The 20,596-nt window shown below is 57.2% G+C and overlaps 1 protein-coding gene across 1 annotated transcript in view; it reads left to right on the top strand.

Annotated features, from left to right (window-relative positions):
* LOC112956044 (carboxyl-terminal PDZ ligand of neuronal nitric oxide synthase protein-like) overlaps nucleotides 1-10,499 on the top strand; it is a gene marked incomplete at its 3' end in the record, with an annotated part of 29,638 nt that extends 19,139 nt beyond the window's left edge. Inside the window, exons 3-10 of the mRNA XM_026049536.1 lie at nucleotides 4,770-4,862; nucleotides 6,027-6,085; nucleotides 7,448-7,556; nucleotides 8,073-8,214; nucleotides 8,652-8,812; nucleotides 9,506-9,673; nucleotides 10,057-10,222; nucleotides 10,321-10,499. Coding sequence (XP_025905321.1) covers nucleotides 4,770-4,862; nucleotides 6,027-6,085; nucleotides 7,448-7,556; nucleotides 8,073-8,214; nucleotides 8,652-8,812; nucleotides 9,506-9,673; nucleotides 10,057-10,222; nucleotides 10,321-10,499 — 1,077 coding nt within the window. The remainder of the gene's footprint in view (nucleotides 1-4,769; nucleotides 4,863-6,026; nucleotides 6,086-7,447; nucleotides 7,557-8,072; nucleotides 8,215-8,651; nucleotides 8,813-9,505; nucleotides 9,674-10,056; nucleotides 10,223-10,320) is intronic.
* Between the last annotated feature and the right edge of the window lie 10,097 nt (nucleotides 10,500-20,596).

Genomic DNA, 20,596 nt, shown 5'->3' with positions numbered 1-20,596 from the left:
CCCTCCCCTCGGGCTAGCGTGCCAGGGTGATATGTGTCAGCGTGATACGTGTCAGGGAAATGTGCAGCTTGTGGACCGGCTTTTCCTGTCCCTGCTTTCATCACCCCGTGTGACGGGTGGTCCCCAGCTCCTGCTCCCGAGYGGCGGCYGCCCCAGCGCTGCGGCCGGGCTCCCAGCCCAGCAGGAGCCACGGCGCAGGTGGAGYCGGTCTCGGCCACTCACCTCTCCTGGGCTACYTGCATGGGATGGCTGGGACGGGAGAGGACTCTGTGCCCTGTCCAGTGCCGGGAATCCTGGCCCCATTTAACCGCCAGGAAATACCTCCTCCTGCATCTGCAATGTGGTGGGTGGGAAGCTGCTCACCAGCTCTGCAGGAACGCTGTTAGTCCGGTTGTTGGGCACTTGCGGTGGGAATGTGGCTTTAACCGCCCAGGGAGGTGTGAGCTGGAGGTTAYGCTTAGGTAGGGGATGGAGAGGGTGACATGCCCTGACCATGGCAGCCTCCTCCTGCATAGAATTAGAGGTGGGGAGAAAAGGATCGCTGGGCTCCGGGGAAGCCTGTGCTCACCGAGGCCCTACACGCACGTACGGCCCCGTAGCCCTTCCCAGCACCTGGCCGAGTGTCGGGGCTGCCGGCACCCGGGCCCTGCCCTCCCGGTCCCTGCCGGCGACCAGCAGCGTCCCCGCTCGGGGCTGCAGACATAACGCACTGCAATAAAGAGCTGCCGCCTTTCCCGGGAGTCCCAGGGACCCCGCGGGGCTGCAATAGCTCCCAGCTCCCTTCGGAGCACCGTGGGGGGACGGGTTGTGGTATCCGTGGGGAATTTGTTGGATGGTGCAAGGAGCTAATTTGAATGAGAAAAAAAGGCTTTGGGTATTTTGCCAGCATTCTTCTCGTCWATTGTGCTCCCCACTCGCTTTCTACTTTCCACTGAACAGTTTTATGTTTCCAAGGATCATAAATTCTCATTTTTCCACTGGGCAGGAGGTGCGCTCCTGGAGCCAGCCGCTTCCTGCGCCGCTTTGTTTCCGAGTTGCCCAGTTCCTGGCGCACAGCCCTGCACTGTGCCCAGCCACATCCGCCGCTCCCTGCGCCTTGCGGCCCGGCGGGCACGCCGAGTTCCCAGGATTCAGGCAGGCGCTTCCCGGGACAAACCACGGGAAGGCCGGTGCCCGGTGAGCRCTTGAGCGGGGCTGCATGGGCCGTAGCCGACCTGGGAAAAGGCGCTGGGAAAAGGCGCCTCGCTGCGTGTGCTGTCACTGGAAGGTGCGATGCAGAAGGGGACGTGGCCGCTCGCAGGGCAATTTGGGGCTGGGCTGCAGTCCGCAGCCCAAAGGGTATGGGAACTGACAGGACTCATTTGTCAGGCCTGGGAGGCAAACAGAGCTCTAGTAATCTGCCCTGGCTGAGAAGAAAGTCCCGAGCTTTCTGCAGCAKCATTTCCAAGCAGCAGCACTCCAAGCATCAATAATTCGAAGAGAAGTTGAGTAACACCGCGTCCTCATGCCATGGAGGGTTGGTTTGGTTTGAATTTAATAACATTCCTGAACTGGAAGCTCTTGGCTTCATCACAGCGTTAGTGCCTCAGATGCTGCGTGTGGAGCGTCAGAGGTTGCAGTGGGAGGAAGAGACGCCTCCCCACGCCGCTCACATCAGGTGTGTGTCATGCGCTGCCATGTGCCAGCGCAGAGCCGCCGCGTGGACCCGTCACATCCTGCTGGCGGGACGCTGCTGGAGTGGCCACGTCAGGGAGCAGGACGGAGCACATTCCCACCTCCGCATTGCCTCATTGCCGCCCTGCGTCCGCCTGGGAGGAAGGTTTGGGAAAGGGCCGGAGCTGCTTGTTGCTGTAGGGCTGTTTATGGGCTCAAACATCTTGCTGTCCCACCAGACCAGGGGCCAGGGGAGAAGGGAGGACGGGGCTGGGCAGCAGAGTACTTGCAGCTGCAGGAGAAAACAGGTCCGTTTCCAAGCTTGTGGCATCTTTCTTTGGGCATGCAAACAAAGTGCTGACCCAGCAGCATTTGTGAACCCGGGTGTGTTCCTGTTTCAAAGATCTAGACGGTCTCTGCCTCAATTTCCCTTGACACAATTTATGCCATGCAGCAGCAAACCCCATTTCAAACTGCGGCACTCGGTGTGTCCTGGCTCTCACTGCTCTCAATCTGGCTCCTCTGCTCTTTGTTAATGAGAAAGATGCATTTTCCTGAAACTGAGGCTCTTTCTAAGACTTGCAGACTCTCTGTTTTATGACAGTTTTCATTTACATAATGAAAGCCCTGATACCTGTAGTAATTAATCACATTAAGAATTGCTTCCCTGAATATCTCTATTCATGCAAGTTGTTCTTAGTGCTGGAAACTGCATATGATTTCAAATGTGCATTAGCCCATCTCTTTCATCAGCAGATGGAAGCTGGTAACTGCATGTGTAATTTATATCTGCTTGGCTGGAATTATGAGATGAAATATGCATTACACAGCTCCATTAACATTTCTAGTCATACAGTTTTTAGCTCTCGGGGAAGTTAATATTACATGCCAACAGTGTGTGGGACCAATCTGAAAGGCAGAGTTAACATAGGATTTTAAAAGCACACACAGAAAGTATTCCAGGTCAGACACATCAGAAATAGAATTAATATGGAGATTAATGAAGTTGCTAAATTAAATTAGATGTAATGCCCTTTTATGACCTGCATTTCTTTTAAATCAGCCCATCTTGTCTCCATAGTTAAGAAATTGTCAGGTTTGCCACTGACTGTGCTCTTAAAGGGGGAACTCCAGATATTTTAACATCCAAAAGGATTTCCAGCAGAGGACAGCACAACCAGCGGGGAATAATATCGGATCTTGGGAGGCAGCACAGGAAAGGAACATGACTCTGTGGGTTTTGCATTGTCCGTAACCTTGACAAATGTGGAGCAAAAAAAGCATTAATGCAATAAGAAAAAACATTCAGTGAGCAGCCTTTGCTCTCTGACGATGGTTCAAGGTTAAGCAGGGAGCCTTGTGTTCATGTGTGTTAGTTTGTGCGCTAACACAAACATTGAGCATTATAGGAGATAAACGTGCTACCTTGCAGTGTGTTTTTTCKCTTGCTTTTTTGTCCTTACGTAAACCCCAATTAATTAGAACATGACCCCACTGGTTCCTGCTTGAAAGGCAGCAATTAGAGGACGGGAGCTGCATCCCGGCGCTGCCTACGTGCGGAGCAGAGCGGAGCGGAGAGGGCATCGCTGCGGCGGCGGCCCCGCAGCCCCAGCAGCTCCCTTCCTCCGAGCGACATCCCGCGGCAGTGCCGGCGCGCACGGCCACCGCTCCTGCCCTGGASAGGGGGAGAAAGCTCCGCAGCAAAACCCAGGCTTGGGCTTTGCTTAACGGCTCACTGCAGAGCTTTGTCTGGATGCAATGGCACCCCTGTTGGTGCAGGGGGAAAATACGCTGTATGGCTCACTCTTTCCTGGAAAGCTTGGCTAGTGTTTTCCCAGCCGCGTGTACATAAAGAGAGATGAATGAATAAACAGAGCTCTTTTGGAGGCAGAGCTGTCCAGGCGAGGGGCCACCTGCAAGGTGTGCGGCCACGACCTGAGCTCAGGAAAGGCAAGCGCCAAGCCCCGCAGCCTGGGATCTGGACTGATCCCCAGGGAAGCCGGGTTGATCCCACAGGCTGGTGCAAGGCAGCAGTTCCCTGCTCAGGGGCTGCAGTGCATTTTGTGGAGGTTTTCTCTGCTCTTGTGGCTCATGATGCTTCAAGCTGCAGCTCAGCAGCAAGTCCTTAGCTTTTAGGAGGAAAAAAAAGCAACCTGTTTTAATGGTATCTGTTTTTGTTAATAACTGGACTGAATGTAGAATGAGTTCAGGGGGCTGGATTTCAGATGGAGAATACAAAGAGTATCAAAACACTGTATGTGGAAACTGGCCTGACACAGGCCAGAAAGGATCAGCAAAGTAAATACAGGTCTCCAGAGCGGGAGGCCTCGGTCGTGCTTCTTAGCTACCATCAAAAGCAGCATTTAAAATCTGGCAGTTTAATTTTTATCACCGATGGAGGTGAGTTCAGACTGCAGGCACCTGCAGATAAGGAGCTGGATTTTTTTTCCAGAGGTGTTGAGCCCACCGAGGTTAATGTGATTATGTAAATGACTAAGATATAATTGCATTATTGCCACCCATCTGGCCCTCCTTGCAGTTCCTGAGTGAACTTACATTCCCCAAGCACTGCAGTGCAGCAACACGAGGACACTAGAGGTGCCGTAATTCACTGCTCAGCTTTTGCTGCAGGCACCGTCTCTCCAGCTACGCCTTCAGTGCAGAGCCCCACTGGGCTATTTAAGGCCCTTCAAATGCCAGCAGATCATGAAAGTTCTCCCTGGATCTGAATTAACAGCTCCCTGCCGTGTCCCCTCAGCCCTTATCTAGTCCAACAGTACTTGGTCTGCCTGCTTCAGAAGACCCTTCCTGCGCCCAAGCACCCGCTTCTTGGCAGGGCCGTGATGGGTCCCTGCCGGGTGCTGCTCTCCCTGCCGTGCTCCAGGGTCATCCCACTGCAGCCTCCTGCTGCTCACCCCTGCGGGGTGGCCCGAGGCTGCAGGAGCAGGACGGTCACAACTAGATTTTAGAAGAGCCCAGTTCCCGCTGAGGGCTGGGGAGAATCTGGCTCTTGAAGTCAGGATAGTCCGGAAGATCAAGCCCAGCTTGACTGCTCCTGCCCCAAGTGTCCTCCCTGTCCTGCATCTCTTCTAATCTGGATTGTTTTTCCTTATCAGTATGAGTTCAAAGCCAAGAACATTAAGAAGAAGAAGGTGAGCATCATCGTGTCCGTGGATGGCGTGAAGGTGATTCTGCGCAAGAAGCAGAAGGTGAGATTCCTCCAGCACCTGTGGGGCAACCGGGAGCCAGAGCAGTCCCGGAGGGGCAGCCGGCTGTGCCACACGGCCACAGGGAAGCTGCAAGTGTCCCACAGAGCGAGACAAAACCGTGGAGTCCCTGCCCATGTCTGGGGGTAAGATCTGTCACACCTAAATCATCCCTGACAGGTAAAAGCTTTCATCCCGCTCACATGAAGTCTGGGATTCCATTAAACCRCTGTGTTTGGGGATTAAGAGCCTTTCCAAAGTCCAGGTTACGGCAAGCCCTGGACATTCTCACGGCCCTTGCAAGAGTCACATGGAGACTGGGCATTGAGAGCTACTGGCCTCGGTTACCGACGGTGCCTTGTATAGACAAAATAGATTTTTTAGTGTGCTCCAAAGATCAGCGGGAAAGTGAGGCAATTGGAAGCTTTGCTCAGGCAGGATTTGCATGTTTGCATCTTAGTGGGGGTTCTGTAATGCTGCCTCAGACCTATTTTACATGTAGGCTTTGAATATGTCTTAGAGCTGCTCAGAATAATCACAATAAACTTCTAACCCAAACTGGCCTTTTCTTAAAAATCACCCAGGATTTTCAGAAGAAAAAGAAGTCATTTTTTTACATTTTTCATCAAACAAACTAACAGCAAACCTTACTGAGAAAAGAAAGAGTGGGAAGTGAGTTTTTTTTCTGCCAAAAAAAAAAAAAAAAAGCAAGGCTTTCAGAACAAGCGACTTTTATTTTATTTGTTTTTTGCCAGTATTGATGGGCTATTGTGTGCTGTCTCTGCTGAGCTCTTCACGTAGGCTGTGCTTCGTACCTCCGTGTTTGCACCTGCACAAAGCCAGCAGAGCCAGCTCTCCAAAACACTAGCCCAGAGCCTTGTTCCCTGAAATGTGTTTCTCTTCTGCATATTTGATGCTACAGATTAATCTTAGGGCCAATTTTCAGCCCTGGAAGCAGTGGTCATATGATCACATATGATAAATGATCAGAAAAATCTTTTTTTTTCATTTAAGATGCAGAGTTCACAGCCCTTGCTAATGCAGTCAAACTATAGCCTGGATTTTGGCTTAGGACAAGTGCAAGCTTTCCACAATCCTGCCTGTCAGAGCGGTGCAGTTTCATTTACTCTGATACATTTTAATTTTGCTTCTGTCCTCTGCTTACAGAGAAAGGAATGGACCTGGGACGAGAGTAAAATGGTGGTGATGCACGATCCTGTGTACAGGTATGCACGGGTATACAGGGGTTTACACCAGCTAGCCCCAAGGTAATTAACCATAGCAGAGGGAATGCGTCTTCCTCATCCTGCTTGCTGATTTCTCACCACCAAGAAGCCTGGCTTCTCCAATGGCCCAGGAAAAATTAACGAGGTGGCAAAATTCCTGCAGAGGGGAAATCTTTTCATACATATTTGAGAGACAGACAGACTGGCAGGCTGATCTAGCGGCGGAACTAGCTCTAACTTTGAAGTTGGCCCTGCTTTGAACAGGGGCTGGACTAGATGACCTCCAGAGATCCCTTCCAGACAGAATTACCCTCTAATTCTGACTCAGAAGCCCGGCCTCCCTTGGTTTTGCTACAATGCATGGCTCACTGGGTGTCATGTGCTTCTGAAGAAGGGCCTCACTCTAGGAATAAGTCTTTTTGGGGAATTAACTTGTACAGAGCAACAATAACTTTCCCTAGTCCCTACTATAGGATCACAAAGTATTTTGGAGACAAAAGCCTCACCCACACATGTCTTGTAGTGTCTCCGCTCAGAGGCAGAACTAGGCAAACACTGCAGGTCTGTCTTTGTCTTCGGGGAAGCTGCTCAAGGTGTTACCTCCAGCAGTAAGAGAGTAAATATAACATTGGTGGGAGATGTGTCTAAGAGTAGCTGGCTTTTGTGCTATATCATCTGTCACTCATTAAAAAAAATAGGGCTGTGCCTATTTATAATAGGACCATTCTCTGTGCTGTTCACCGAGTCCCTGCTCAGGCTGGTTCCAGTGTCCTCTGACAGTGTCCAGAGTGTCTCCCCGTGCTGTCCCGGTCCGAGGCAGAGCTGGTGCAGCTCGTTAGGAGCGAGGGGATGGGCCCGTGCTGATCGCTGCAGCTGTGAGGAGCAGGGGCTCTGGAGGGGGAGTTCAGCTGCAGGCCAGGGAAGAGCAGCCCGGACAGCCCCTGTCCCGCTGCTGCAGCAGCAGGGGCAGCGGCAGCGGCTCCCACCCTGGTGTGACGGGTCCCTGGGCTGGCACAGCAAAATTTCAGCTGCTGAAGCGGCACAGCCAGTTCTGCTACACTGCAGCAGGCAGAGATGTATTGTCAGGGCTAAAAATAGACACATGCTTTCTGAAACTATAGAGTTTTTAGGCTTTTCACGGAAGCTACATTAGAAACCAGAATAGTTTCCATCAAGCTAGAAGTGCTGTGTCAATTAGCAGCCGTGATAATTGTAGGAAAGGCCATCCACCATGCATGGYCTCCTTTCTCTGGCTTCTGGATACTTTGAACCATCCTTTGGTTTGTTCAGTGAGCACAAGAGGTTGTTTGAGGTTAGAGATCCTGATGCGTGATTACTTCACGTTGTGTCTCTTTTGCCTAGAATCTTCTATGTGTCTCATGATTCCCAAGATCTGAAAATTTTCAGCTACATTGCGAGGGATGGTGCTAACAACTCCTTCAGGTGCAACGTCTTCAAATCTAAAAAGAAGGTAGGATGCTGCCTGGCTGTGGCCACGTCTCACAAGGGCGAGAGATCACAGGAGGATCCTCTCATCTTGTGCTACGGAAGGAAGCACTGGGGTCAACAAGTCCAGGTCCCCAGGGGAGGCCGATGCAGCTTTAATGCTAGGTGTCCCTGAAGACACGAGCCTGATCAGTGCAGCCACTTCACCTCAGAGCACACAGAGACAAGAGCACCTCTCTGCAYGAGCAGGCAGCTGGGGATGCGGTATGACCAGTGCCTACATCCAAACTGAGTAGTGCCCCTGCTCTCTTGACAGTGCTGGACAGTGCTGGAGGCTGCCTGGGCAGAGGAGGAGTGGTGGGAATTAGCCTGGGGAGAGGCTGCACTGAGCACTGATCCATACGGAGACACTGATCCATATGGAGATACATCCCAAGGGCAACCCCGGGCCACCCTGGCATAGGAGGAGGGGGAAGGTTCCGTGTTTTCCCTGGGAGCAGGAGGGGTGGGAGCGCTGCTGCCCATGGGTGTCTCTCTGCAGAGCCAGGCCATGCGGGTGGTGCGCACGGTGGGCCAGGCCTTTGAGGTTTGCCACAAGCTGAGCCTGCAGCACGCGCTGCAGAACGCCGACGGGCAGGCGGACGGCGCCAGCGACAAGTCTGTGGAGGAGCAGCCGCTAGAAGGTGACTTGCAGCACCGCACGTCTCGGGCACATCTCTCCCTCAACAGCAATGGCAGGGAGGCTTTGGGACGGGGAAATGCCATAATCACTCGTTCTTTGTGAGCCAGCTCTGGAGACAGCAAAAGCTTCATGTCCCTTCAGACCGAGCGCGTGGCCATTGCTGCCCTGCATGTGCCTCTCCAGCCTTTCTGCACCTCTCTGGGGCCTCCCCATGTGGCACCACGAGCATGGAGGCTAAGGGGCCTTTCCCAGCGCCAGCCCCTCAACTAGCACCCTGCTTTGCTGCTGCCCCACTGCCACATGCAGAGACTTGAAAGAAGTCTTGGCTCTTCTGTCTAAGCTTTCACCTACACTGCCAGCCCTGCCCCGAGCCCCGGCTGGCTGCTGCTCTTTGGGGTGTTTGAGAACTTGGRTTGACTTTATCCATCTCCTCTGAAGTCCACCAGATGAAGGGCTCCAAGAGCACGGACGTGGATGAGGTTGGCATCGACCCTGATGGGATCTGTGTGCCAGAGAGGGGGCCTGGAGAGCTGCCTGCTGCCAGGGCCGAGCTCAGCATGCTGAAACCCGGACAGGTCTCCAAGGACAAGAGCTGCCAGGTTAGTCTGTGGGGGCTAGACAAGGGATGGTTTGTTCTTTCACAGCTTTAGAGAAGACCCTTTCTCATAGGAGAAAAGCAGACCCTTTTTATGGAAACCCCACTGCAGACGCCTCCCTCCTTGGCACCCAGCACTTGCTGCCCCAGCCCTGGGAAGCTCTGCAGCCAGGCCAGGGCAGTACCTCTTTTCCACAGCCTGTACTGCTGGTCAGGCTCGCAGGACATGCAAACCCACCCCGGCCTCAGGCACCATGCTTGGTGAAGAGCCTCAGGCACTCTGCACCATCTTACACCTCCCTGATTCCCCATGGATCGCCGTGAATCACAGCCCCAACACTGTCCCTGTAGCGTGTGACYTGTCTACAAACTCACCCGACCGTCCCTTAGCGCCGGTGATGGCTCTGCAGGGTGACAGCCCTGCCTGGCAGCAGGCTGACACCTCCCAGCTCCCGTGAACACGCTCAGCCCCGCACTGCTGTTTTCCTTCCTGGCTCTGCCCTGGGAGATAAKCCTGGTGTTGGTGGATAATGTGTCCACTGAGCCCAGCTGCAGATTGATCGCAAAGGATGAGTTTGCAGAGCCAGCCTCTGTGCAGCAGGAGAGCGAGGCTGGGATCGGTGGCAGAGCTCCTGGACAGGCCCGGTCTGAATGCCAGGCCGAGCTGGGCACTCTCACGGTGTTTCTTTGTGCCCAGGAGCCTGAGAACTGCTCCCTGTACCCGGCCGGCTCCCAGCAGCTGCTCAGCCCGAGCAGCCCCTGCTCGTCGGCCTCCATCACCCCGCTGGCCTCTCAGCACTGCCTGCAGCTCCTGCAGCAGCAGCTCCTGCAGCAGCAGCAGCAGACGCAGGTGGCCGTGGCTCAGGTACCGTCCTGCTCTCCGCGCGGCCTCGGCAGCGGCCCAGCCCCTTCCTGGCCTCTGCTTCCCTGGCAGCGCCCGGAAAGGCAGCGCAGGGCCGGGCTGCCTGTGCCACAGGGGGAGGTCCTGGGAGCTCAGCTGGGTCTGCACCCCTGGGCTCGGGGTGCAAGGGCGAGGAGAAGCAGGGGGAGGAGGACTGGCTGATGCACCCACTGGCCTGGCGAGGCTGTGCCGGTGCTGCACCAGGCCCCGTCTGCCCTCATGCACCCAAGATTCCCAGTGTGTGAGAGCCCCTGCGGGCCCTGTTCCCCTCGCGCTGCGCGGGGCSCACGGGCTGCGCCGGGCCGGGCYGCGGGCGCCAGGCCGGGCCCGCAGCTCCCGTCCCGCAGGTGCAGCTGCTGAAGGACCAGCTGGCGGCGGAGACGGCGGCRCGCATCGAGGCGCAGGCGCGCGTGCGGCAGCTGCTGCTCACCAACCGCGACCTGCTGCAGCACGTCTCGCTGCTCGTGAGGCAGCTCAAGGAGCTGGAGGTGAAGGCGCAGCGGCGGCAGCCAGGTGAGCGCGCGCCCGGCGGCTCCCGCCGCCCCGCGAGCAGCCCCGCGAGCGGCCGGGCCGAGGCCGCCGGCCCTCACGCCCTCACGTCTCTCCCACAGTCGACCGCTCCCTGCAGAACCTGTCCCTGGCGCAGTCGCTGTCGCTGAACCTGAAGAACCACTACAGCCTGGACATCAACCTGCCGTCCACCTCCACCCCCGCCAGCGTCCTGGGCAGCCCCGTGGGCCCCGGCCCCCTCTCGGCCCCGGCCTTGGGGGACTCCTACCTCAACCTCGTGACTGCGGGCAGGGGCGGCTCGTGCTACGAGGGCAAGGACGAGTGCCTGGCCGTGCTGGAGGGGCAGGACGGCTTCAGCCGGCGCGTGGAGGGCTCCGAGGTCAGCGAGTTCGCTCTGCTCAATGGCGGCAGCTGGCAAAAGGCCGACGACAGTGACAGCAGGGCGGATGAGGACAGGTAGGGACCTGACACCTCTGCACCCGCCTGGGCACCGCTGAGCAGACGCTGCCCCCTCGCAGCTCCACGGCCTGCGGGACCCACGGCGCCCTCGAGGGTGGGCAAGGGGCTGCAGCCGAGGGGCAATTGCTCTGTGCACAGGATGAGAACAAATGAACCCCCAGAGGGCAGATGGGGGCATCAGAGCCCCACGGGACAGGGACGGGGTCACTCCCTGCCCTGCTTCTGCCTCTCTGTGGCAAGAGGGACAATGCTGCATTGCTCTAGTGCCACCACTCCAGGGTATGAGACCAACAGGTTGCACTAGTGGGACCCCAAAAGGGCACCTGCCTTTTGGAGAGGCTGGGGCAGCCTCTGCACAGGTTTGCTTGTGTCTCACCCTCCTCTCTCTGCTTGTGCTTCCCAGGAGGCAGCAGCCCATTCCCAAGATCAACCCCCCGCCACCCATCCTGCGCAAGAGGTCCAGCAAGACCTCCCCGAGCCTGGAGGTGGAGGCCAAGCCCGAGAGCAGCGCCCTTGTGAGCCTGCCCAGCCCCTGCAGCGTTACCAGYGTCACTGCCAGCCCGCTCAGCGCGCTGGAGCCCGAGACGAGGCCTGGCGCCCGGAGCGCCGCCGCCAGCGCCGAGCTTGGCCCTGCGGGGCCCTCCCTGCACGCCCTGAGCAAGGACAGGCTGGGGGACACCGGACACACGTCCCCCCTGCCCAGCGTCCCTGACGCTGCAGCGGGTGAGGCCCCGGGCAAGGAGCCGGCCGCGCGGGGCAGCCCCACGGACAGCGAGCTGCCCTTCTCCCCCACAGACAACACTCGCTTGCACATCAGCTTCTCGGAGGACGAGCTGCTCGAACCGGAGCTGGATGCTGCTCTGGGGACCAGCAGGGTCCCCTCTTAGCTGGCGCGTGGGCCCGGCTGCTCCGTCCACCTCACTGTGCCGGCCCGCGCCGGCCCCTGCGCGCCCGGCCCAGGAAGCAGCTCCCTGTGCTGCCCCATGCAGGACGTGGCCTGCTCGGGCCCAGCTCACACCACACAGAGCCCAGGGCTGCTGGGGGGCATTGCTGCCTTCCCTCCATCCCAATCCCCCCACGCGCCCTTGATCCACATGGAGGTCATTGCAAAGTCSCAGGGCAGCCCCGCGCGGCTGGGCCCCTCGCACAGAGCCCTGCCATGGGGAAGGACGCGGTGCCTTTTCCCGGCGGGGCAGCTCCCTGCTGCCGGGCGCAGCGCTGCTCTTTTGCTCGGATTTGTGGCATTACGGTGTGGTTTGGAATTGGACTTGGAAGCGGACTTGGAAGCATGAAAGGACAGAGAAAGGAAAGGTTTAAGGAAGACATGGAGCCCCGGGCAAGAGGACACCCCGTCGCAGCCCCGGCGCGAGAGCAGGACACGGGGATCGGGGGGCGGCAACGGGCGAGGGAGGGTGCGCGGAAGTGTCGGAGGGTCGAGTGGGGAAGGAGCTGGGCGGCCCTGGAGCAGCAGCCCTGCAGGCAGCGGGGCCGGGCTGAGCCATGCGGAGCCGCATGGAGCCGAGTGGAGCCGTGCCGAGCTGGGCTGGGCTGGGCTGAGCTGAGCTGGGCTGTGCGGAGCCGCGCGCCAACGGCAGAGGGCCCCTGCGCCCGCCCAGCGCRGCTCCCGGCTGCAGCCGGCCTGCTAGGAAAGAGCAAGCGCGGATCCGAGGGAAACGCACCGCAGATTGGAGAGAGGTTTCCGAAGAGCAAATAAACGTGTTGGACTTTGCAGAGCGGGCGCAGTGGGTTTTGATTCTGGRTCCCTGCTGCGAATGGCCAGCACTGCCACCCTGTCCCCTGCCAGGCGCTGCCAGCGGCACCAGAACCCATCCCATGGGACGGGGCCTTCTCCCCTGCGCCGCCCAGGCCGTGGGAGCAGGCGCAGCCGGAGGCCCCTTCCCAGCCCAGGGCCCGGCCCCAGCCCCAGGCTGCCCTTGTCCTGCAGAGCACCCTGCAGTCACTGCACCGGGGCGGCCCTCACCCCGCGGTCCCTCAGCCCGTCCCAGTGCCCCTCACGCAGTGGGATCTCACACGGTGCCACCAGGGCCCCCAGCTGGGGCTGAGACCTCCCAAACAAGGAGCCACGCTCTGAGCACCCAAGGCCACCTCCCGCCGGACACCCGGCTCCCTGGACCTGCACAGGCCTCTTCCCATCTCCTACCCAGCGCCAGCCCAGGGCATGAGCCCGTGGACCCACCGCGGCCTGGAACCGGGGAGGACACAGGCAGCGACCCCAGCGCRGGCTCAGCCCAGAGCTCTCCTACCCCAGCACCTGCCATCCCAAGAAGCTGCTGCTGCTTCTGGACAGGGGCCCCGGCCAGGTCCAACCGCGGCTCCTCCGGCACCTCCCGGCCGTCCCTCAGCCGGGATGCAGCTCYGTGCAGGAACGAGCGCCCCGTTTATTCTGCTTCCTTCATGGGAAGAAACTTTGTCCTGGGCTGTGTGCTGCGGCGCTCGCAATCACGCGGCAGGCAGGTGGTGCGGATTGAAGCCGCCAAACAATGCCCGTTAGTTTGTAACCTGCGACTAAATCTGGTGTTAGCTTTAATTTCAGAGTCTGCTTCAGGGCTCGCTTGTTAATCTCTATGCAAAGCAGATGAAATGAATATGCAGCATTTTGGATGTAATTGTACAGCTTCAATTCAGCACTATAATTTTCCAAACAGGATCTTGCAATCAAGCTCCTATTCATTAGCGTATAAACAATTTAGTTTCTCAGCTCTCCAGTCTGCCAATCATCCCACGGAGCGAGCATCTCCGACAGAACGAGCCGGAAAGTTTCCTTTGTGTAACGGAGGTAAAAGTTGCTCCGCACTTGGGACCAGCCCCGCGTGGCGGGGGAGCTGGGCGCTCTCCGCCGGGGTCCCTGCGATGACGGATGTGGACGTGGGATGCGGAGGCCGCCGGCTCCACCGCAAGCGCCCGCGCACATCCCATCAGGATGCGCATTGCAGGCAGGCGCTGCTCCCTGCACATCCCATCGGGACGGGCATTGCAGACACTGCTCCCCCTGCACATCCCATTGGGACACGCGTTGCAGGCGCTGCTCCCCCTGCACATCCCATSGGGACACGCGTTGCAGGCRCTGCTCCCCTGCACATCTCGAGGGACATGTATTTGCAGGTGCTGCTCCCCCTGCACATTGTCATCCCAGCGCCCTGCAGGCCTCAGGGCCACCAGCACCCGGTGCCGCGGCCACCGTGGCCATCAGCAGCATCGGRGCCGTCGACAAAGGGAGGCGCTGCCGGCGGAGCGGCTCGCGCGGCCTCGTCTCCCAACGAGCACCGACAGCTCTAATTAGAGGCCGCCACGCAGACAGCTCATTAGCTCGTCACGAGGCGCCGCGCGGCACCGGGGGCCGCGGCACCGAGCAGCGCAGCGGGCCGCCCCGCGCCGCGCCAGCCAGCCGCAACCTCCAGCAAAACTAATTACTTCCTGATTGTCTGCGGCCACCCACTGGGTATAATAGTATAGACTAAATTCGGCATATACATAACTAAGCACTCGGCACCAATTTGGCGCACGGTAATCATCCTCGGTGTTGCATAATTAAGACCTGATCACTTGGAATAATTATCGCATATCCCCGGTACCGGCAGCGCTGCATAGCGGTGCACGGACTGTGGAGCGGAGCGGGACGCGCTGCCCGGCGGCCGGTGCCCGGTGTCAGCGAGCGCCTGCAAGAGGCGCTCGGAAAGAGGCGGCAATAAAAGCACTAAATTAAAGGAACCGGCGCGTATGTGCTGGGCCCGCGCGCTTCCTCCAGCAGCTCCCCGGGGACGCGGGCCGCGGCACAAAGAATAGGTGGATGTTGCACGCGCCCGGCGCGGCTCGCGCTCCRCCGGCTCATAAATCACGCAGGGCGACGGCGTTTCACAGCTCGCTTCCCAGCCAGGATATTGCCATTCCTGCTGATTACGGGGCCCGGCGCCCGGGGGAAGCTGCATCTCCCACTTCCAGGAAGGGAGGCTCCGCAAGGAAAGCGCGGTGATAAACCAGCAAGCGAAATCAGCTTTGTTCACGTTGCGAATCCCCTATTGTTCCTGCTGCAATCGTCCGCCACCGCTGGAGAAAGTATTTCCGCAGCGATAAATCTCCAAGGCTCCTCTGTGGCCCTCGCCTTGGCACTGGATCCTCCTTGGGTTGTTTTGCAAGAAAAAAAAAGATATATATATATACATATATATTTATAAAAAAGCCCRGTTTGGTCCAAACCAGTCCCCAGGGGCAGCAGTGCCAGCGCGACCCCTCCCCAGCCCCACGCTGGAGCCCCAGGGCCACTAACGTCCCCACTGATGCTGTAACAGGGGAACTGCAAAGGTGCTGGGACCCAACTGGGGGACATGGAGCCACCAGCTGCTGGGTGGAGGGGAGCTCGGTGGGCACRAGGAAAACGGATCACCTTTCCCCAAACCAGGCGCGGGCCGGTCCGAGGCCCCTTGCCATCGGCAGCTGCCGGCTGGGAAGCCGCAGCACTTCCCCGAGCTCTCTGCTTTGGAAACCCTCCCGCAGCCCCTCCGCGTCCCCCCGAATAACCAGCAACAGATGCTGCTTTGACCCCAGCAACTTCCTGGAAACATGCATTTGTCAAAATAAAAATACAAAGATTAATGAGGAAGGCCCCGAAATGCTGAGGAAACGGGGACGGCGAGAGGCCGYGGCGAAGGCCCGGCCGGCGAAGGGACAAGGGGCCGGCACGAGCGCCGCTCCCGTCGCCCTGTCTCGCTTCAAAGGCCACGCGGGAAGCGGGAGCGAAGTGGGGAGGCTCCTGTGCCGGAGAAGCCGCTCGCACAGACACGGCCACGACACAGGGTGTCCTCGAGCCCCGGGGGTGCCAGCTCTGCCCGGCGGCACCGGCGGCTTCCACCTCCAGCAAAGCGGCAGGGCTCGGAGCCCGCGTGTCCCGCAGTGCCGATGGCAGCCACCCCACACGTTTCCATGCAGTCCTGCTAACTGCAGGGACGCCCCGCACGCCAGGGGCTCAGCCCCGCACGCCACCCGTGTCAGCAGCTCACGCACACTCCGAGGGCTTGGAGCRTCCCCATCCCCACGCGGATCCTGTGCCTGCCACGGAGCACCAGGCTGCGCCGCTCCGGGGTGAGCTCACCACTCCGGCTCGCCGAGCCGCGCATCGCGGCGCACGGCTGCGACGTGCACCTGCGACAGCAACAAAGTCCTCGAGCCCGAGGAAACGGAGGAATCGAGTGCCAAGCCCAGACCCCTGCCCGCCTGCCCYTCGCGGCCCACGGGGCGCCTGCGGATCCAGCCCCACGACGGAGCAGAGCCCTGGTGGGATCCCGCAGGGCACACGGGGGCTGCCGCGCTGGGGACAGCCACTCTGCGGGCACCGAGCCGGGCCCTGCGCCAGCCGCGGTGCCACCCGCGGCACCGACCGCAGYGTTGGGTGCACAGGAAGAGCCAAATGCACCGAATCACCCCGCTTTTGTTCTCCCTGCTGCCTGCCCCCTTGCTTCTCCTGGGCCATCCGCTCCTCTTCCCGGATCCACACRGCTCCATCCTACCCGAGCAGGCTGGGAACAGGGTATATCAGCTGAAAGCAATTTGCTTTGAAATCCAGCTGCCAGATTTTCATTCATTTGTTTACTTTTAAATGCTTTTTTAAAAGCCAAAGTACACAAGGCAGCCAAATTGCTGACATGTGTGCCGGCCGGTACCCCCCCACCGCCGCATTCTTCCCCGTCCTCCTGGGCTCTAATCCACTCATGTTTATTTAAAATACGGAGAGCCCTTCAGCACTATTAAGGACTCTGCTTTATAGTAGATGGAACAAGATCCCTGCGCGGGCCGAGGGGAGAGGAAAGGCAGCGCTTGGGGCGGCCTCGCTCCCGCCCCGCTTGGCTTCGGCCACGCCACGGCCCAGCCACCCACGTCTCCCCAGCAAAGCCCCTTCCCGCGAGCTCCGGATAGTGGTCAGGAGCCGCCAAGATCCCGTGGGATCGGCACCTTGGCAGGGACAGCGCCCMGGGGCCTGGGCCCATATCTTAAGGGCTCCAATTGGTGAATAGGACTACGCAGGGAAGCAGCTATTCCAGTTCAGAGYGTCTGAACGCTCGATGCGGGCATTTGGGAAGGGCAGGAGGGCACACGGGCACATTCCCTGGAAACCCCTCGGCTAGAGCTGCCTTTCCTGCTCCTCTCTCCGCAAGGCACCGCCGGCGCCCTGCGGGGCAGAGACTGGGAATGTCAGCAGAGAGCTGCCCCGAGCTGTGCGCACCGCTCCGGCCCAGGGACACGCAAAGGGGACCGCGCAGGAGACACGAGCAAGAAAGTGACTCATTCTGAGCAAAGGAACTGCTGCTAGGGCAGAGAGGGGCCGCGGCCCCCGGCAAAGCCCCCTCTCCAGGGACTTGCCAGAACCTGGTTTGTTTCCTAGCAGAAAGCAGCAGCAAACACAAACCTCCACTTACTAACTGCTAATCACTTGGCACCTTCCCAGCGTGCTGCAGCAACAGCCAGGCTAGAGACACTTCAAAGGGGGTCCTGCCCTGCAAGCCCCCGGCTCCAGCGGGCACGGAGCGCAGGCCCTGCACCGCAGCGGGGCTCGGGGCACGCGGTGCGGGCGCAGGGACAGGCGCCGCAGGCTCTGGGGGTCCCGTGCTCCCCCAATACCTCCCTTGCTCGCCCTGCGGCGCTTTGCCCAAGGCTCCTGCAGGGCCCCTCCAAGGACAGAGGTGGGGAAACAGCAGAGCGGGGAGCGCTGCAGGGCGGCCCCGGCCCCGCAGGAACCAGGGCAGCRGGGGAAGCGGCGCGGCCCAAGGCCGCACAATGAGATAGCGACAGGAAAGGGAAGCCGGGTGCCTGTCTCCTCGCTCCGGCCCCGCTCCTGCACTGCTCTTCCTTGCCCTCTGCAGCACACTGGGGTGAAAAAAAAATAAGAGGCAGCAAAGCACATGAAAGGCTGCAACAATAAAGAGCCTGATAGCGGATCCTAAGGACTCCAGCAGCTGTAGGAGCCAAGTGCTTCTCGGAGGGGGCTGCATGGAAGGGGAGCTTCCCTCCCTGCTCGCATTGTATCTCTTTCCTCTGCCAGAAGGCGCTTCCTGCCGCCGGGCAGAGCTCCCCGCGCTGACCTCGCCTTCCTCTGCTGGGCGGCCGCGAGCGCGGGGACGAGTGCAGGGATGGCATTCAAGGCTCTGCCCCAGCCCGGGCCACAGACAGGTCCGATCCCGTCCTCCGCACGGCTGCAAACGGGAGGCAGCAGGAGCAGAGCGGGGGTCACACAACACCTTCCCCAAAGGCGGAATGCTCTGAAGCCCCAGCTCTTGTTTGCAGGGAAGCAGGAGGCTCTGCTGCCCTTTTCAAGGAGCCCAAGCACCCTCGGGTTACACAGCCCTTGCAGAGCAGCCACGCTGCTTTTACAAATATAAAGCAGTACCTTGAGTCAGTGCTTTCCACGGTTCAGCTATCAACTTGGGAGCAGACCTGCACCTCTTCCACAAGGCTCCCTTTGCTCTGTATTTATTTTCTTGGTGTGAAAAATCAGAGCCAAAGCTGAGCTTAACAAAGCACTGGGCATGGCCATTCATCCCAGCCCTCATTTTCCCCAGCGAGAAGGGAGAAATTAACTTAAATCCTATCAAAACAGCAGAAGCTGTTCACCGTGCTGCGCTGCAGAACACAGCACATACAAAACACTCACTTCAACCATCTGCCTTTGCCAGCCCAGACAAGAGCATGAAGACACTGGCTGGGAATCCTTTAGCCTGGGTCTCTGCGGGAGGGAAACACATACAAGAGCCATCCCTGCCACGTGCCAGGCGGCAGCAACGGGGATGCTCAAGGTGCAGGCAGGATAGAAGGGCTTTTACCTTGTTTAAATGCTCCCAGTTCAGCTCTTCGAGCCCTCTTCTCCTGGATCCAGTTAGGTTCAGCAGAGCTCTTCATTTCTCAGCAGCTTCTGCTTCTCTCCCAGCCTGCTGTGGCTCTCGCCCGTGGGGCACATGAGCGTGCTGCCAAGCAAGGCCTCCTCCTTCCCTGATCTTATGCCTTAATGATTAAAATAACAGTAAGGACCTTTGGAGGCTTTATGTTCCCTGCTCTTCTCTCACCAAGGCCGTGCACAGGGGGAACGGACAGTTGTACCTGGTTTGTATATTTGACCAGCCAAGTGGTTCGGAACAAATCTAAATCAAGTCTCAAGCTACAAGTTCTCACACGCAAAAGCAGAGTTGGACCTTTTCTAACAAGGACGCGGTTGTATTAGACCGTTCAGCAAGCTCATGTCAGTCTCTAATGGAATAAAGAAATAATTTGCTTTGACATTAAATATTGCAAATAATCTGCCAGAGAGGGGCATAGTAAGCTAGCAAATATTATAAATTGCACTTGGATTTCCCAACCACCTCCATCTTCTTTTGCTCTCTAAACTTCCATTCACCTTAATTATATTCAGAAGGAATTATCAAAACTTTTTCATTATAGTTTCTTCCTTTCTACTCACCTCAAGTCTTAGCTTGTTTTTTTGTCTTTGCTATCAGTAATGCCCACTTACCTTGGGACTCATGAGGGCAAAATCATCACACAAATCCCTGGGATCAGCTGAAAGCAGCCACAAGAGGGAGACTTAATCTCCTATTAATATCCAGACGGATTCTGCTTTCAAAACGTCTCTCAGAAGAACACACCGCAAGTTTTCAAAAGAATTTTAAAAAGTCATCTTGAACTCCAAATTTCCTTTCCAGAATTCCAGAAGCATTCTTTTTCTGAAAGTAAGGGTTCTTTAAAAATTATGAATATTAAGTATTTTTACATAAAGAGATACAGGTATTGGGGGGTTTAAATTTCCTGTGGATTAAAAAATTTACTTGTCACACCTCCATTCTAAAAACCATACTGCAACTGAACTCAGAAGAAGAGCTGTACATGAGCAGTTTTTGTCCTAGCAAATCACAGTTTACAAGAGCTTGATAGGCAAGCTCCTGACTCATATGAATCTTTTTTAGCAGGTATGCCATATGGTTATGAGACTGGCATCAGAGCTAGATAAAATAATTTCCTCTCTCACCTTCTCAGATGAAGACTTTGCTATTGGGACTTTTTGGCTAACAGTACATTTTCTTTAGCCTTTTGTATAGGGGACTGCAGTAAATAATTTATTTCAAACCAAACTGCCAGATGTTTAAAGGGGACACTCTCCTCAAAGGGACGCTGTCATAGCAATCCAGCTGCACCAGAATGGAATACTCCTTCCTCACTAAGATTTGAAATTGCACTAGGGTTTTACTCTTCTCAGGCCACAGTCTAAAACAGCGGAGCAAGTTCTGCTCGATCAAACTATGAAGGGCCAGATACCACGACACTGGTTAAGTTTCTCTAGCTGTTAATTTCACACGTGTGATTAGAAGTTCTGGCAAAGCTTAAAGCCTACACTATAACAAATAACACTTTTCACATTGCCAATAAAATATCTGTGTTGAATCTGTTTGCATCTGTTCTCCATCTGCCAAGAAATTGTCAGGATACATTCCTCAAAGATAGTTTTATGGTCTTTACTTCATCTTGACATTCACTTGCTCTAAACTTTCCAAGAAACATTACAGCTCCGAAGGGGGCACGTGTGATTGAGTAAAGCCACAGAACAATTTTGAACAGAAATAGCTGAATTTAAGCACTGTCCAATGCACCAAGAACTGCGCTGGATGGCAACTTTCTCGCCGATTCAGCCCAGAGATGGAGAGGAGCAGCAACCATCTCACAAGCAGCTCACAACAGAAGTGCTGGCAGTGGAGCTGAAAGCTACTTGACTTTAGGAGCACTCCATTGTCCGTTTCCTGCCTCAGAGCCTGTCCTTCTCTGCTGTTTCCTTTCRTATTTTCTCCTTTCCACTACTGCTCGAAACTGAAGAGGGAACCTATGCAAGCTCAGAAGTCAGTTCTCACTTTCCAGCGAGATCAGTGT

This window comes from Nothoprocta perdicaria, unplaced genomic scaffold (genome assembly GCF_003342845.1).
Source record: "Nothoprocta perdicaria isolate Ctin4 unplaced genomic scaffold, notPer1 scaffold_6, whole genome shotgun sequence".
NCBI lineage: Eukaryota > Metazoa > Chordata > Aves > Tinamiformes > Tinamidae > Nothoprocta > Nothoprocta perdicaria.
The sequence above is the reverse complement of the archived record's forward strand: the minus strand, read 5'-3'. Positions and strand labels throughout refer to the sequence as shown.